The 16,211-nt window shown below is 41.7% G+C and overlaps 1 protein-coding gene and 1 non-coding gene across 2 annotated transcripts; one reads left to right on the top strand and one right to left on the bottom strand.

Annotated features, from left to right (window-relative positions):
* The first annotated feature begins 922 nt into the window (after positions 1–922).
* Positions 923–8,495, top strand: LOC129583271 (uncharacterized). Its single transcript, XM_055475018.1, has 2 exons — positions 923–1,554; positions 7,264–8,495. Exons 1-2 carry the CDS (start codon positions 1,272–1,274, stop codon positions 8,313–8,315), a joined length of 1,335 nt encoding a protein of 444 aa, XP_055330993.1. The 5' UTR covers positions 923–1,271; the 3' UTR covers positions 8,316–8,495.
* Positions 6,182–6,285, bottom strand: LOC129583497 (U6 spliceosomal RNA). The gene has a single exon (XR_008689789.1). It is a non-coding gene; the product is annotated as a U6 spliceosomal RNA (small nuclear RNA).
* Positions 8,496–16,211: the final 7,716 nt, after the last annotated feature.

The following is a 16,211-nucleotide window of genomic DNA, read 5'->3' as shown; positions in this document are numbered from 1 at the left end:
AATCCGTGTCAGTACTTAAAATTACCAGTGTGCTCTATTTTTATAATGCATGTATAAATTAAGAAATTGTGTTGTTCTAACCATAAGGTTTGATGCGATTGTGTGTAACTGAAAATGATTAATGATATAAAACCATTAACCGCTTCATTATCTACCGACCGCAACAAAACTATTCGCAGCAGATTCAGATCTCGCGCGTTGGCTTTCTGGTAATAGTTAGCACAAAAGCCGAAAAACAGTACACCGGAATGGAAAAAAAATATAATTACCACAACGGCGCCGTTTCATCGGTAAATTAAACCGGCCATTCATTGCTTTGTTATCAGCCACGCGCACACGGAGTCCGCGCGACTACCGGTGCACGATAGCGGCATAATACGCGATAAAACCGTAAAACTATCAGAGCATTGCCAAGCAAATTCCATGTTATTTTGCACTGCATGACAAGACTACGGCGCCCGCGTATCATTTGTAGGAAAAATTAAACTATGTTAAACGCCAATTACACTGACCAACGACTGTGTGAAAACAGCATTGTGGCGGAAATAACGGCCCGGCGAATCGCCGTTGGTGCCGCACCAAGCCGACTGAAGCTCCAACTCAATCGAGCGTTTTTTTGTTCGCCGATCCGACCAACTGAAAAAACACCCTCCAGCCGGTATTTCGTGCAGTGGTGGTTGCATAAGGAAGTAACGCATCCAGTAAAAAATCGCTTAAATTTTTTTTATGAATAATTTGACCTTTGTAATTAGTTACAGTAACCAAATAACTTTTTCATATTTCCTTTAATTTAGTTCATTTTTTCGATATATATACAGTCGCTTGCTAAACCATACGGGGCTGCACTAAAAGTGACCAATCCGTCGTTGCGTGTTATAAGGTTTATGCACATACGGCAAACGCTGGCACACGAACAGGTTGTAGTAAGTGAAATGGAAAGAGCGATTATTTTGGCGCGCTGCTGTCAAAAAAATCACTAAGAAAACTGCACCACAGCATTTCTCCAGTCGGTACAGGTCGTATATACCGCGTCGACGGTTAACAAGTATATGCTGCAATACTTTATTTATGCTGATATTTGCAGCCGCATAATTGGCATTCGCCGAGGGAACTCCCCTTCGGGACACAAAATTATCCACATGGACTTCTGCTGACTGTGTTCGTATGTACACGCCATTATTGTGCAACAATGGAATTGTTCATATTTCGGCGCCTTATACAGCGTTAATCGACAGTAAGCGGGATTTTTCCTTCACGGATACTTTACGAACATGGTGTTCGATGACAAGATGCCGGCCGGGGAATGGAGTCCCGAGAATTACTCCGTAGCGGAACTGCGCAGTAGCTTCCAGCTGCCGCAGATTGTCAAGATCAACTGTAATGAGCGGGTGGAATCGGATGCCGATCTCGATCTCTATCAGCCATTGTTGCTGTATAAAGCCTACAAAAGTGTCAAAGTTCAAGCACGGCTGCTGTACCGGCATCGTGTTGAACGCAAGGATGTCTTTCAGACGTACGGGGATATGTCACTGGTCATTCCAAAAGGATACACAGGTATGTTGACAAAAACATGCACTTCCGTTCGCAATTAAGACGCGGGTCCGTATAATGCATTGCCGCACAGTAGTTAATTTCATACTTATAAACGCATGCAATCGTTTACTATCAGTTATTTAGACGTAATATATTTTGTGCATACACGGCAAATCGTTTTTGCCAAAAATACCATTAATGTAATATAAGAAAATGCCTGTGCTACTTTTTACACCTGCTAAACAGTTGAAATTAATTTTATTAATTTCACCCTGCTGGAAAAAATTGCAGAACGTTTTTTAATGGGGCTATAGTTTTACGGACAAATGTACATTATCTCAGAATGGTTGTGTTTTAATTTATTCGCATAAACGACGATCTGCACAAAAAATGTGTGAAAGAAATTTAGGTATATAATTATACGCTAGTTTTGCATTAAACCACCCTTATTAGGGGAAAATTGCTACTCTTTTACAGTGTTATGATATAATGTGTCGCACATGTGCTTAAGTTTCACTGCAGCGCCTGACGTTGTATAAGTAAGCCGACGACATTACGACAAAATGTAGAAACACTTTTGTGCTTTTAATTAATGGCGTTGAAAACGAGAACCGGTTTGCAGTTCTGCCATTTTTCACTATATGTATTTTTGGAGCAAAATTTTTACGATCGGGTGTCTTCAAATTATCTCCGTTACGTAATTTTAAAACCTGTAGCATGTTATTATTATAGACAAGTTGACAAACGATCAGACGCTACAGCGGATATGTATACACAATAACTTCAATATTCTTTTACAGTTACTGTTTAAAATTAATCGTTTTTACGTTTCGAAATGCACAAGAAATTATTTTTGTTATTATTTTTTACGCGGCATTGCAAATTTACTGATCGACCCTAGGGTAATTACCCAAGTTGTTTACCAGAAGGAAAACCAATTTGTGTATGACTTTCCTTTTCCATTACGAAAGTGTCACAGTGACAGCTAGATCGAAATTTGCGTGGTGGTTACATTTAACGAGCGTGTAGGTTTTCAGAGCGAACAATCATGCCTAAAACTGTTTACCGTGTTGTTTTTTTTCATAGGCAAAAACTCGCACATATGTCGTAAATCATTCACTAAACAATATCAAATCTCATGCTTGCCACGCCCGCAACTACGGCGTGCGTAGGCGGTTTGTCTGATCTACTAATACGGAAATGCTTCTTGCTCGTTGTTTGAATGCCGTGAGAAAATGGTATGCAAAGCCGATTTTTTCTCTTTCGCAGCTGATTGTAACAGACTATCTGCATAACGAATTTTAAGCACTTATTATGTACAAAATTGAAAAATGGCAATATTGATCCATGGTTCACATACGATGAAAACACTGTTTTAGTAACAAATTGGTCACAGTTTTTTTATTCTTACTGCTATTACATGAGAGATCAGACTGTTAAAAGTATCTAGAATTCAAAATAAATTAGATTTTCAGAGTTTAAATTTGGCCAGCTTTAGTCTTGGATAAAACAAAGCGATCTTGGATTTTTTTTATTCAGCCGAGACTTTTCCATCAAAAGCAGAAACTTGAATTTTTGTCATACAGACTTTCTTTTCAGCAAGTTCTGACGCCACAGAAATGCAGGACAGTTTTGACACTTCGGCTTCGTTTTACGATCCGTCGGTGCTGAATGAAATTTCCATAAGAAAACGTTGTAAACCTTGTAAAATTATACCTAATACGTAATTCGTGCGGTTCATTCACATGATAATTTTTGTATTCTTTCCCTTATTGCACTACGCTATTGCCTTGTGGCATTATTACGCTTTATGAGCGTTTGGCGGTAAAGAAATAGTACTGCACCGCTCCTTGTAAGTTTGTAATAACTAAAAAATAGAGTAACTTTCCTTTTCATTTACTTTCCTGTCGAAGACTAACGAGACTCGCAATTAAAGCCGATGGCAACGGAATTAATTTAGTCTCGAAACGAAGTAACATGCACAGTAGCCACGCTCATTAATCAACATTCGTGCATGCTGATTTTACCATACGGCGTTTGCTTCGTCGCATTGCATAAGAATGAAAATGAATGATGTCGCGGAATTTACGATACGTCTGGAGCAATCTTTTGATAATACTCCAATGAAAAACAAATTCCATATGACATTTTTGGCCCAGCCGGTGTTATTATTTCCTGCGGATTATCATTCCAGTCAATGCAAAGATTGAGGAGGCTCGAGAACCATTCGGAAAAATGTTTTACAGAAGATATACCTATCTATTCAAATGGATTGTTCACTTCGCAAAAAGTTAGGAACAACCGAACAGGAACAGCAAAAAACTGCTTACTCGTTGTTGAAGTGTATTCTTAAGTTAAGCCCATTCTCAAAGCCATTGCATAACCGGGGCACTTGTTGGATCACCGATATATATCTAGTCGCGCTGATTCAAGTGCAAAGAGCAACAAACGAGATCAACTGGATTTTTCTGTCGCATTAAGACGGAATGATCTGTTTTCTTACCGGTCACTTAGAGGCGAAACAGTGGCAAATGTTTATTTGAAAATAAAATCACCGCACTGAGCATTCAGTTATTAATATGGAGTTTGACCTTTTTATGCAGGCACTGCATGCCGGTGTCTACCGTGTGAGGAAAAGCAAAAGCGATTACATAATTTAATCTACATTTTTCTCTCTCTACGCTTTTTCAGCGCGTGCATAAGTGATATACTTATGAAATATTCATAGATTGCAGACTCTTGGCGATTCTTTGTACGCTAGCATCTTGTGTGTTATATTACAAGTAGCTCAAGTGCGCCACTTCGTGAAAGTTGCCTTGGAAGGTATATCGCTTGCATAGTACTTATAAACAAACCATTTTCAGAATGCGCTCCAAGTACTGTAATTATTATCGCAGTTTTTCTTATTTATTTGAAATCGTTTCTAAATTATAAATTAATATACATTTTTTAAAAATCCTGCTGACATATTAAAATACATGTCACATTTATGGCGTTAATTAAAAAAACCGTTTTACACGAGGTAATTCAACCCGGCTTGAAGTATAAAACTATCTACAATGGTAGTTTTGGTGTTGGGTGACGCGACACCGTGGCCACAAATTTAACGTAGGGACATTATGTAAATAAATAAAGAACGTTTCAGTCATCCATAGAAAAGTTGTAGCAGTTATTTTCCTCTATTCGTGCGATTTTCACCGGCGTTATAAACAACATAATTTTGTGTATATATTGTTATACGGTAATTTCCGTACGTGTGTGATTTTGATGCGGTAAATATTACTCGCGCTTCCATTGTGAATCCTATAAAGGAAAACGCATCGTTCATTGAAAAAGTAATTGCAAGTGCACATCTTCCGCAACAAAAAGACCAAATTCGTCTCGGCCAAATTAACCCTGGTTAGCCGGCTATAAGAGAAATCGAGCGGCCCAACAAGTGCTGTCCAGCGACAGTTCTCAGCGTGTCCGCATAATTTCGCACGAAATAGGTCAATGTAATAAGCGTTTAAAGCTTGTAATCTTCACACGGTAGCGCTCTGATTTCGGCTTGATAAGCAGCAGGGATGCCGCAACTTGAACGCAGAGTCGCAGACGAGTACTCCGTAGCGGTCAAGAATATTTTTAAAATCTTTAACATTTGTGACGTCAGTCGCGGTCATTAAGGTTGCGGTGCCGGTACGCAGTAACGGAAGTTGTTAATCTAAAAAACGAAAATTGGCTAGCTGGGGAAATGTTTTTGTACATTGTTATGCAAACTGCTCGTTCATAAAGTACCAGCACTGTATTTAATTTCGAAAGGCTTTGGGCTATCAAATTTCGAATAATTTCGTTCTTTCTGAATTTCCAAATGTATTTGCAACGTACTTGCATATCTGTAATTAAGTGAGAAAGATATTAACTCTGAATCTGACATTTTGGTTATCCATTCAGCTACAGGCACGTCAGCTTTTTGTAAATAACTCAAGTCGACAATAAAACAACCGTATTATATACTATATGCGTAGTAGATTTGAAACATTGTGCAAGCGATTAGAATTTTGATTAAGTTGAAGCGCACGTGCAACTGACATCAATTGGATAATACCTGTGCCAGGATGTAGTGCATTAGCAGTTTTGGCAGAAATGTTACTTTTTGATCTGGCATGATCCAATATAATGGGCACTGTATTCACTGAATCACCGTTATCGATCAACGTCATAATAAATATTTGCCAGTCTCGTGTAACACATACTGCGATATACCTTCTCTATAAAATGCATAAATTTGTAGCATTGTCTTGATTTCTGGTCAAAGAACAGCGACTGCTCACTGCTGCTGCTTTCTCTGTGGCTCTGACCACACCTATCTCGATCACTGGCTGTTTGTATTATCGAGTAGACAGACGTGTACGTCGAGTGTTATTAAAAAATTTATTATTAAATGTTTTGGAAGCGTTCAGCTGCATTTTTGTAGGTAATACTAGTAATTTGACGAACCTGCGATCAACACTCTACAGATACTCTTTATTGAGTACCAAAAATAAACCCACTATTAATCTTGAAATGTGAGAGCCATCAATCATCAATAAATTAAAATTCATAATTTTGGGATTAGGATTTTGGGATTAATTACACATATTAAAGGTGCTAAAGAAGAAATTCGATCAAAAAAATTTGGAAACGCTTCACGATTTTGCGTGTCATCCTTGCGCAGGGGCCATGCTAATCTTCTCTGTATCGTTTCCAATTTAGTATATGAGGTGGAAACACCTCGGTATCTTAGTGTTTTACCGGCTTATATAGGCTAAGGCAGCCCGTTTTATTCCGAGTTTCTAAAATCCAGGATATCAAACTTGTTGTTTGTTGAAAGCTGTCGTCTTTTTGTTTACACATTATTTTATATAATGAAACAGAATTTATTTAACATTATCAAATCGTTAGTGTTATATGTAATCGTGCTTCACGACTCATAAAAATGTTGGAAGATAACCATTTGGCCACTGTAGAGGCACTCTCCGCACAGTCACTTCCGTTGCTTGTTTTAATTCCATTGAATCGATTTTCGACATGTGTGACTGCTCCATCCGGGTGGCTGGGTTCCCTTTAACATCGGTTTTAAGTTACTATTTTATTCGAAGCTACTATCAATAATTATTATTATTATTATTATTGCAATACTTGTCTATTGTACAACGTACCCTAGCTGTGCTTTGTAGTCTCTTCTCACCACAGAAGCTTGCGAAAATTCATAACAATTATTAGAGGACAGTCTTAACAAGCCTCACAGTAGTACCGTATGTGTGTTATATGGCTAATCGGATTAATCGGGTTACGTTTCTGAATTCAACCAAAAGCAGTGAGAATGACTTTCAATATAAATAAAAATATTTTATTATTTTATTATTAATTGAATTTTATTTTTTATGAAGTTAATTTTGTTTCGACGTAGTTATTGCCTCATAATTTCCGCAAAGTATTTGTAAGTTATAGGAGTTTAAGAGTACAATAAAAAGGGAACTTCCTGGTATACACAAGTAACTCAGATATATAAGCTGCTTTCGGCGGAAAATAAAACTTCCGACGTAGTGTTTCAGGTCAAAAAATACTAAACATCCGTAACAAACATACAAGGTTTATTGTATAAGATACTGAAAGGTACAATGTTATCGAAACAAATTACAAATTACAGAAGAAAAGTAGGATCATGAAACAATATTATTGTACCACCACAACGTCATTATTGTTGTGTAGGTTTGTTTGCCCTTTTGGATGAAAATGGCCGGTCAACTGCCAAGCGGTTCATGATGATCAACGACCTGATGAAAGCATCCGGCCGTGTCTCCTCCTCGTTCCTCATCCACAATTGCGTCGTACAGGGATTCCGTCGCATCTCCGACCGCCACTACAAACGCACAATCCTTACCTCCGGCACGGTCTTGCGCGCTGTCGGCATCTTCACCGACCAGACGACCTTCATCCGGCGGGGACCCGGCAGCATGACCTCCCGGGCCACCCTCAAACAATCCATCATTAAACTGTTTACCCGACGGCAGAAATTCTACGAATATGGCAATTCTTGCAGTTCTGAGGAGACCGTCGTATCCACCGCCGAGGACTTCACACAAAGGTCATACCTGAAATGTGTGAACGCATTCCACGAGGAATTGTACATTCCCTTAACGTCAGCCGGGACGTTCTACCTGATCAGCGACCCGGAACGACCGAAAGACTATAATAACGACTGTATTCATCTCATGTCGACACTGATTGCCGGGTACCGGTTTCCGTGTCGCGTCAAGCTAGTCTGTGGATATCTACCGGAAATGCACGAGCACTTTAGCGGGTTCCTGCAACTGGAATCCATCCAGACGTGTGACGTCATCCTGGCCTGTACCATGCAGCAGCCGCCCTATCAGCTCTTCGAAGTGGACTTTAATTCGGAGTTCGAGCTGAAGGTGGCGCCAGTGGCGCATGCGCTATACCTTGACAGTCGCTTCCGGTCAGCGCTGGCCTTTGCCAAAGTGCAGAGTGATTCCTGGCGTCGGCAGATTAAGATCGCCCACCAGGTCACCGTGGATGCCGAGGAAGAAGAGCACATCTACCAGGAGATTCCCGGGTCCAGCTGTTTCGAAGAACCGGTGTCGCGACTCTCACCGGGCGGCAGTACGGGGTCCCGGTCACGGTCACGCTCGTCCAAAGAAGACACTGAAGTCGAGGATCCGGCAGTGCCGTCTGCCGATACCGATACGCTATTGTATCGGCTGTCTGTACTGTCACATCCCACAAGAATTTCCTTTGCATAAGCAAAGAAGGGTTTAGAAGCTGTAAAAATAGACCATTAATATTAATGGCTCATATTATCTGAATTTACTAAGTGGTTTCCGTAAACATTTGCTGAATTGATTCTACCATGCAGTTTTGCACATTGAATCGAAATGTTACAACCACAAATGTGTAAATAAAAAAAAATTTAATGCGTAAAAAAAGACGGGTGAAGGTTACAGTACGTACTCTGTAGGTATGGACCGTATGGTTATGGTGCAGATTGCAGTAGGCGCTGGAACGCAAAATAATTATAGTAAAATTTAATAATAATCATATTATTCTACGTTAAAGCTGGTTCTTAGGCTACTTGTATAGATAGTAGTAGATATCGAATATTTATTTTAAACGTATAAGCGGTATATCAATTGGCAGCAGTCCGTGGGAAGTCCAGTACCGCAGTAATTATTGCCCCGCTTTTGAGGAATTACAGCTAGATTTTATCTTTTTCTGTCTGTATATCTGCAGTGTGATAAATAGATATTTTGGTAGTGTACGGCTCTGCTCTGATAATAATCCATGAATGCGGTTTTATGTTGTGAAACGCCGATCGATATATTTAAGTTTGTTGAAATATGAGTTTCACATACCGCACATCGTCTTTTTGCAAGATAAATTAGATAGAAATATAACAATTGATTTTATAACTATTGGTACGAATCTACGCATGATATTTTCACTTTACGCAAAATTATTGCATACTCTGCTGTATACATACAAGCAGTTTCGCAATCATGCAGTACCGCACAGTAGGGATGCTCTTCGTGATACTGGGTACTTCGTTGTTGCTTTTGTGTGTTAACTGCACAGATTTAGGTGGGTGTACCAGGTGAAGTAAAGATGTTTCCTTATTTCAGGTGGTGAATTTCCTGTTAAATCGAGTACATGACCACGAAGTCCGAGTATGTACTTTAGATTCAAAATTTAATTAACCGCTAAATTTCGAAAAAAATTTCCTTTAAATGCCTTGTACAACCAAAAGAAAAATTGCTGCAATCTGGAAGCACAGTTAAAAAATAATTCAACGAACGACTTAGTTGTTATTCCAGATGGATATATTAACCTGACGGATGTTGAGCGGGAATATTCCCGGAGGCAGAACTTAGCTTCCGCAGAATGTAACAGAACGATAATAAATCAGCCCTATCCAAATGACGGTAAGCATTACTTATACAATATTCGTGGATAAAGTATCGATGCTTACTGTTAGTAGAATGAAGTACCGCAGTCATTAATTCATGTTCTAATATGCGCCATATTAATAATAATTTCTGTAATTTTTAAAGTTTTTCAAAAATTAGAAAAGACCTGTGGTTTAGAATATAACTATTTTAAGGGATTGTTGTATCAGCTATAATAGTTTAATTTTAAAAAAGCATCGTCTGAGCTCAGCTTCATATAAAACAACATTTATTCATAATCCAGGTGTGTCCAAAGACAGCGGCAAGGTAAATACTACTTCATCTATAGAAGCACAGTACTTCCAGTATTTTTTAATTTTGATCATAAGCAACCATTGCAATGACTGCATATTCTAGTGCACGTAGATCGGTAGCTTTCGGTCGTGCGTCATATCACAATGAGTCAAAATACCGTATCCAGAAAAAGGGTAAAATTGTTGTCGTCGGCCTTCTGATGTCGTTTGATTCCCTCTGACGTCGAGTATAGTCGAAGATCATGACAAACTGTTCGCTCGAAGGTAGAAAACTCCTGCCCTGTCGTGAGTTCCAGGAACGCCGGGACACAGAATCTAAAATATATGGAGAGCTTACTTAAAAAACTTCAAATACCCCTTACGATAACACTCGCGCAATTTTATACCCGTGTACAGTACAGCGCTAACCTCCTAATTTTTATTGCACGGTGCCGCTCTTTAGTTGTACGAATACCTCGTATATACGTCATTGATAAAATTAATGATTATCAGCGTCTTATGTAACAGGTAGGCGTTACTGTCCCGCGGTATTCGACGGTTGGGGATGCTGGAATTACACTTTGTCTGGGACGCAAGCCTACATTCCTTGTCCACAGTGGGCACACCGAGAGTTTAACAATCCCAAGTGTAAGGTCGCGATAAAACATTGCTACTGCAGTCAATAACCACTATGCAAAACTAAAATGATCATTTTGGTGGTAGTGAACGCATTCAAAGAATGCACCGTCGATGGAACCTGGTTCTTGCACCCGGCGACCGAAAAACCGTGGTCAAATTATACTACCTGCTTTCAATATCCATCGTCCTAAAGACGTTAGGGGCACCAATAACACAACCTAATATCATGCATGTGACGACTATAAGTGCGTAATCGTACCGTTTTATGAATAATTTAGTTACGAGCACAATCGTTTTGGATAATTGCGCAATGGAGACTCACTAATACATGTATTCACGTATTTTTTATTTTAGCGCGACCATCTTTTGACATCAGTACGGAACCCACATCCCGAAACAAAGAACAGTAACGCTACGATTTATAATACACATCTCAGCATAACAGGAAACCACATTTCGGAAAAAGATCTTATCGCTCAACCGTGAATAATAATTTGAATTTTTACTGAGAATTTTATTCTGACGTAAAATTATTAATTTCTGCGTTACTACTTTAATTAATGGTTAAGCTTCCGCCTCATGCAGTATTTTTATGAAGCCTTGGTCGTACAAGCAAGTGTTCCAATGTTCGTACTTTTATAGAGGAAACAAGAAAATAACTGCAACAAAGTTATGCACCTATCTGAAGTAAATCTGCCGAAAATATGTGAAGCTTTTTTTCCACATTAGTTACCACGTCCGGGCTTTTACAGACAAAATACATAAGCTGCAGACTCTTTAGTACTCGTATTAAACCATTGCAAACGCCCCGCGTTGGGCACGGAGCCAGTCTTTTCAAATTCGATTGTAATTTGCAACGATCAAGCAATCGGTACTTGTAGATTTTGCAGAAAGTTGGAACCTATAGAAATTTTCACGATGATGGATTCTTTGTCGTTGTGCCAAACTAGGAAACGATGACTTTTGCGTTTTATAGGGCAGGTAGCGCGCAGCGCTACACATGTATCAATATCAATAGATTCATATATCAGTACGTCCTTATTTTTTGGAAATTATCTCCTAAATCAAGATTGATTTTTTCAGTAAGTTGATAATTTTATAAAATACAGCATCGCACAAGCGTTCCTACCTTTATCTTTAAAAAAATCTTAAGTTTTGGAGGAGGTTTTAAAAAATTTTTAAAAGTTGTAGTGCTTAAGGGTTGTCAGTACTTAACGGTTGCTAGTTTTGGAAATTATCTCCTAAATCAACACTGATTTTTTCAATAAGTTGTTAATTTTATAAAATAGAACATCGCACAAACGTTCCTACCTTTATCTTCTAAAAAATATTAAGTTTTGAAGAAGGTCTAAAGAAAATTTTTAAAAGTTGTAGTACTTTAGGGTTGTTAGTACTCGTACTTAAAAATGTGGTACTACGTAAGTTGTAGTACTTAAATGCTGTTAGCTTCTACAGAGTTCGCAACTTAGCAACCTAAACAATAGTTATTTAAAATTGCCAAATACATCAAACATAATTTTATTTTTTATAATTCTTGAAACCTTTAACACGTTCTTAAATCCGTTCGATTACCTCAACATAACTATAAATTCTTCCAAAGTCGGCTTTAAAGCTTTTACATTTCCAGAATTTCTAAATATTTCGACTCGGCCCCGCGCAGCGGGGCCGTTACCTCTAAATATTTTTAGCCTCCAGAGTTTCTAAATTTTAAAAATATCTAGAAATCTGAGTACCTCAATATCTCACTGTCTAAAGTGTCTAATTTATACGAGTATCTAATTCCTAAATATCTAAGAGCCGGCCCGCGGCCCATTTACTGAATTCAATAACGTAGCGGCTCTGTGGTACTGGTGGTAGCTTGGGCATTTACTAACCTACGTTACTTTGTAATACTGATGGCAGGTCAGGTATTAGTATTCACTAACTTCTAAATCTAATAATTTAATATGTATTTATTATTTAATTTATTTTATTAAATACTGAACAGCTGGCTGAATGGCTGAAAATCTTGCAATTAGTAGCTAAAGATGCAGTCTGCGAGGTTATTTTCAGCAACTGTTTATTGTTTCCCACAAGTTTCATTAATTCTGCGCCGAAATATCGGCTCAAGAAAAGTGGCCCGGTACATGGTACCAAATTCGTGTACATACACGGAAACTTTCACTTTCGCGCAATCCCAAACACTTTTTTGTTTCGCTTTATGACATTCTGTAGCCAGACGATTTGTATAAACTGGCCTGAAAACCGTTTGTGCGCGCAACATCCAGATAATCCAGCATCTCCCAAAGCTTCCTACCTGCTGCTTGGAAAAAAATTTTGGTTTCCGGAACGTTTTCAAAAACCTTTTTAAGCTTTCAGTACTTAGCGCTTAAAGTTCATAGAAATTTCCAGTAAATTCTGGAAACGTCTCGAATGAGCAAATACAGGTTTTGCAACTTAGCAACCTAAACAATAGTTAATGTTACCGCTTCCGGTGACCACTGTGGGCGTTGGAACCCCGGCTGCTGGGCGACTGGTACCCTCGTGAGCGGCTGTGTGCGGTGACCGTGGGTCAGCGAGAAGCCGGCCGACCGGAGGTCGGCGGAAGAGAGCGACCAGTGCCCTGCGCAACCGAAGGCCCCAAACAAACCCCAACAACATCCATGATCAGGCGTAAGGATTGATTCCGTCCGTTGGAATTTGGCTGCGGACGTAGGCGGAGAAACAGTTGCTTTTCCAGCGTCCAAGGCGCTGGATTTCATTGTCGCTGGATCCTCCAACAGCGGCTGTTGTGGTACCGCCGATGCGGAAGCTGTGGGTTCCGTAACGGTGATGTTCTGGCAGGGGACACAGCAGGTGCTTCAGTGTTCGATCGACGTCTTGACGAGTCAGGTAAGCTCTGCTGGACAGTATGAAAAGCGGTTCACGCTTACTTCCGAGTTCGAGTCTTGACGCCGCGTATGTCGCAAGAGCACAAACTGGACAAACTGAACGCCCTGTCTTACGCAGTAACAGCTTGTAACCGTGACTGTATTGGTCAGTTTTTGTCGTTTTAAGGGACACGGTGATGACGTCAGCGGTAAGCGCGATATCATTGAACAGCAGCGTGCGCGCCGTACTGTAGGATGCTGGTGATGGTGCCGTGTACTCGCTTACTCTGAGAAGTCCGGCAAAGGCCATGGTGAATGCCGCCCAGTACATATGCTTGTCGACCGTGGCAAGATTCATTGCGGAAAGGCGGTCTTTCAGGTACCGCATAATATCGAGCGTGATAGGCAGGCGGTGATCCCGAGGCGTCGGTGCCAGTCTCTGGTAACCTTGGAGCGCGCGAGAAACGGCAGCGCTACGTGTCGGAATCGGGAATTCGCATTCAGTATGTTTGTTGGCGATGGATGCCAGGTAAACTTTGGCTGTTGCGATCGCTATGCCCCGTGAGTGAAGATCGGCAAGGAACCGGAGCACTGTGTCATCAGATGCAGGGAGTGGATGTTCGGCAAGGCGCACGCAAAATTGCTCAAACTGGAACCAACCGGCATCATACGCTTGTCGGGTGGACGCTGCAATGTGGTGGTATTGAAGCCGGTTGGCTACGGCGTTCAGCTCATTGCACTGATGTAGTTGGCCTCTAGCTCCTCCCATATATCCGGTAAGGCGTCCGGCGATTGTCTGGCGTCCGGGGCAAGCTGGCGGAATCGCATGTCCTGAAACCGTGACAGAGCGTCAGCGATGCTGTTGTCACAGCCATTAACGTGCTTGATAGTGATAGTAAAGTTGTTCTGAGCGACCGTCATCACCATCCTGCGCATCAGCGAAAGTACTGCTCTGTTAGTGGATCCAAGCTTATCCCACGCCTGACATACACCCATGTTGTCGCAATGAAACATAACCTTCAGGTTGCGAAATAAGTCCTGCCAGAGGGTTATAGCAAAGAACACGCCAAGCATTTCTTGGTATTCGATACAGGGATTGACCCTGCTTATCCATGCAGGCCAACGAGCATTGAACCAGCGGCCTGCGAAATAGCCACCGACACCGATTGACCCCGATGCATCGGTGTATAACTGCATCACGTCAGGCCTGCTCCAGTCAATCGTGAGAAAACTTGCTTTGCCGTTCCAATCCGGAAGAAACTGCAGCCACCAGGCAATGTCGAGCTGGAAGTCAGCGTCTAATTGGAGTGACTGCGCATGGTGCGGCTGGCGAGGCGGCAGATTTGTCATTTTCTGAATCAAACGTCTGAGAAACAGCCTTCCGGCGGGAATGCACTTCGTAGCGAATTGCAGTGAACCAACCAGGCTTTGCAGCTCATTGAGCGAACACGTAGACTTATCCGACCAGGACCGGAGCAGCTCGATAAGTTGCTCGAGCTTCCCTGCTGGTAGAGAGAGCGTACGCGATACTGAATCTAGTGTTATACCCAGGAAGACTAGCTGAGTGGCGGGTCCCTCTAGCTTGTCTGCTGCGAGGGGAACGCCTAGCTCTTCGCATAGTTCCTTGAACAGCAGCACAAGTTCAGCGCAAAGGCTACCTGGCGGTGCAATAATCAAAAAATCGTCAATGTAATGCAGTACGGCATAATGACCGGATATATGAATAAATATCCATTCGATTGCGTCCGAACAAGCGCAGAACAGCCGAGGTGAAGATCGACAACCAAATGGCAGTACGACATCGAAATAGTAGTTACCTTTAAACTTGTATCCCAATAGGTTCCACTGTGACTGCATAACTGGTATCAGCCGGAAAGCGCTTTTTATGTCGAGCTTTGCCATAACTGCGCCGCGGCCGGCTCGAATAATCAGCTTTACGGCGTCGTCAACCGAACAAAAACTTAGAGGCGGATCATCTTTCGGAATGTAGTCATTCACAGAATTTCCGGTTGGCTGTGACAGGTCCAGTATGGGTCGAAAGCCACCGCTCGACTTCGGTCGGATGCTGAGCGCATTGCAGACAAAATTCGGTAAAGGGGAAACTTTAAATGGACCGCGTGCGTGTCCGGAACCGATGCTCTTCTGGATGCATTCAGCCATAACAGCGGGATGTTCGGAGACTGTACGGGAATTTTGCGTAAATCGCTCAAGCTGCGGGCCCGTGTAGCCAAGGTCAGCTCCGTTGGTCAGCATGTTGATCAGGCCGGTTACGTATTGCCGATTAGGATGATCGACGAGGTATTTGGCAAACACGTGTGGCCGAAGTGGGGTGCGAAGGTCACTCCCGTTTGACGTCGTGGCCACTGCGGCGTGGGCAACTGTACTCTCCATGGTTGAGCGACTGACACTCGCTGCATTCGTGGACGCGTCCGCGGCGGCATGGCGTTGAGCAAATGCCCTTATTGAAGAGGTTGCAGATTTCCCCCTCTGCAGCAGGGCGGCCTCGAAAGGGCTGTTTACAATCCTTCTGAATATGTCCAACCTCTTTGCAGCGTCCGCACTGGAGCGTCGCGTGACGAGCCGAACCGCTAGTGCTAGCCGCCTTAGAGGTGGATATCTTGGGATTAGCGATACACTCTTGAAACGACTCTTCGTGGCGTCGCGTCCAAATATCCGTGTCGTACGGATTGTTGGCGGCGTAATTCCGAAATTGCATGTCGTACTCGAGGACGTGGTTGAAGTTGTACCCGCGGTCCGGATCGGAAAACAACGCAATGAGATCCATGTATTTCATAAAGGGAACCGTGAACTCGGGGTGGTTAAGCGTGCGATAGGAGACAAAGACTCCAAACGCTCGAGACCAGCTGGCATAGTTCGTGATTTGCTCTTTTTTAACTGATGGCATGAAAACCGCTTCACCTGTGGCTGGGTCGTGCATCATCTTTGTGCCAGTTTGGGGACGCTTGGACGGCACG

The sequence above is a fragment of the Paramacrobiotus metropolitanus genome, unplaced genomic scaffold (genome assembly GCF_019649055.1).
Source record: "Paramacrobiotus metropolitanus isolate TYO unplaced genomic scaffold, Prichtersi_v1.0 Parri_scaffold0000010, whole genome shotgun sequence".
Classification (NCBI taxonomy): Eukaryota; Metazoa; Tardigrada; class Eutardigrada; order Parachela; family Macrobiotidae; genus Paramacrobiotus; species Paramacrobiotus metropolitanus.
This window is presented reverse-complemented; position numbering and strand designations above follow the sequence as displayed.

Excerpts from the sequence above, each read along its gene's own strand:
- LOC129583271 (XM_055475018.1), top strand. The coding sequence starts at position 1,272 with ATGGTGTTCGATGACAAGATGCCGGCCGGGGAATGGAGTCCCGAGAAT. Across the intron at positions 1,555-7,263 it reads CATTCCAAAAGGATACACAG|GTTTGTTTGCCCTTTTGGAT; the intron begins GTATGTTGACAA and ends ATTGTTGTGTAG.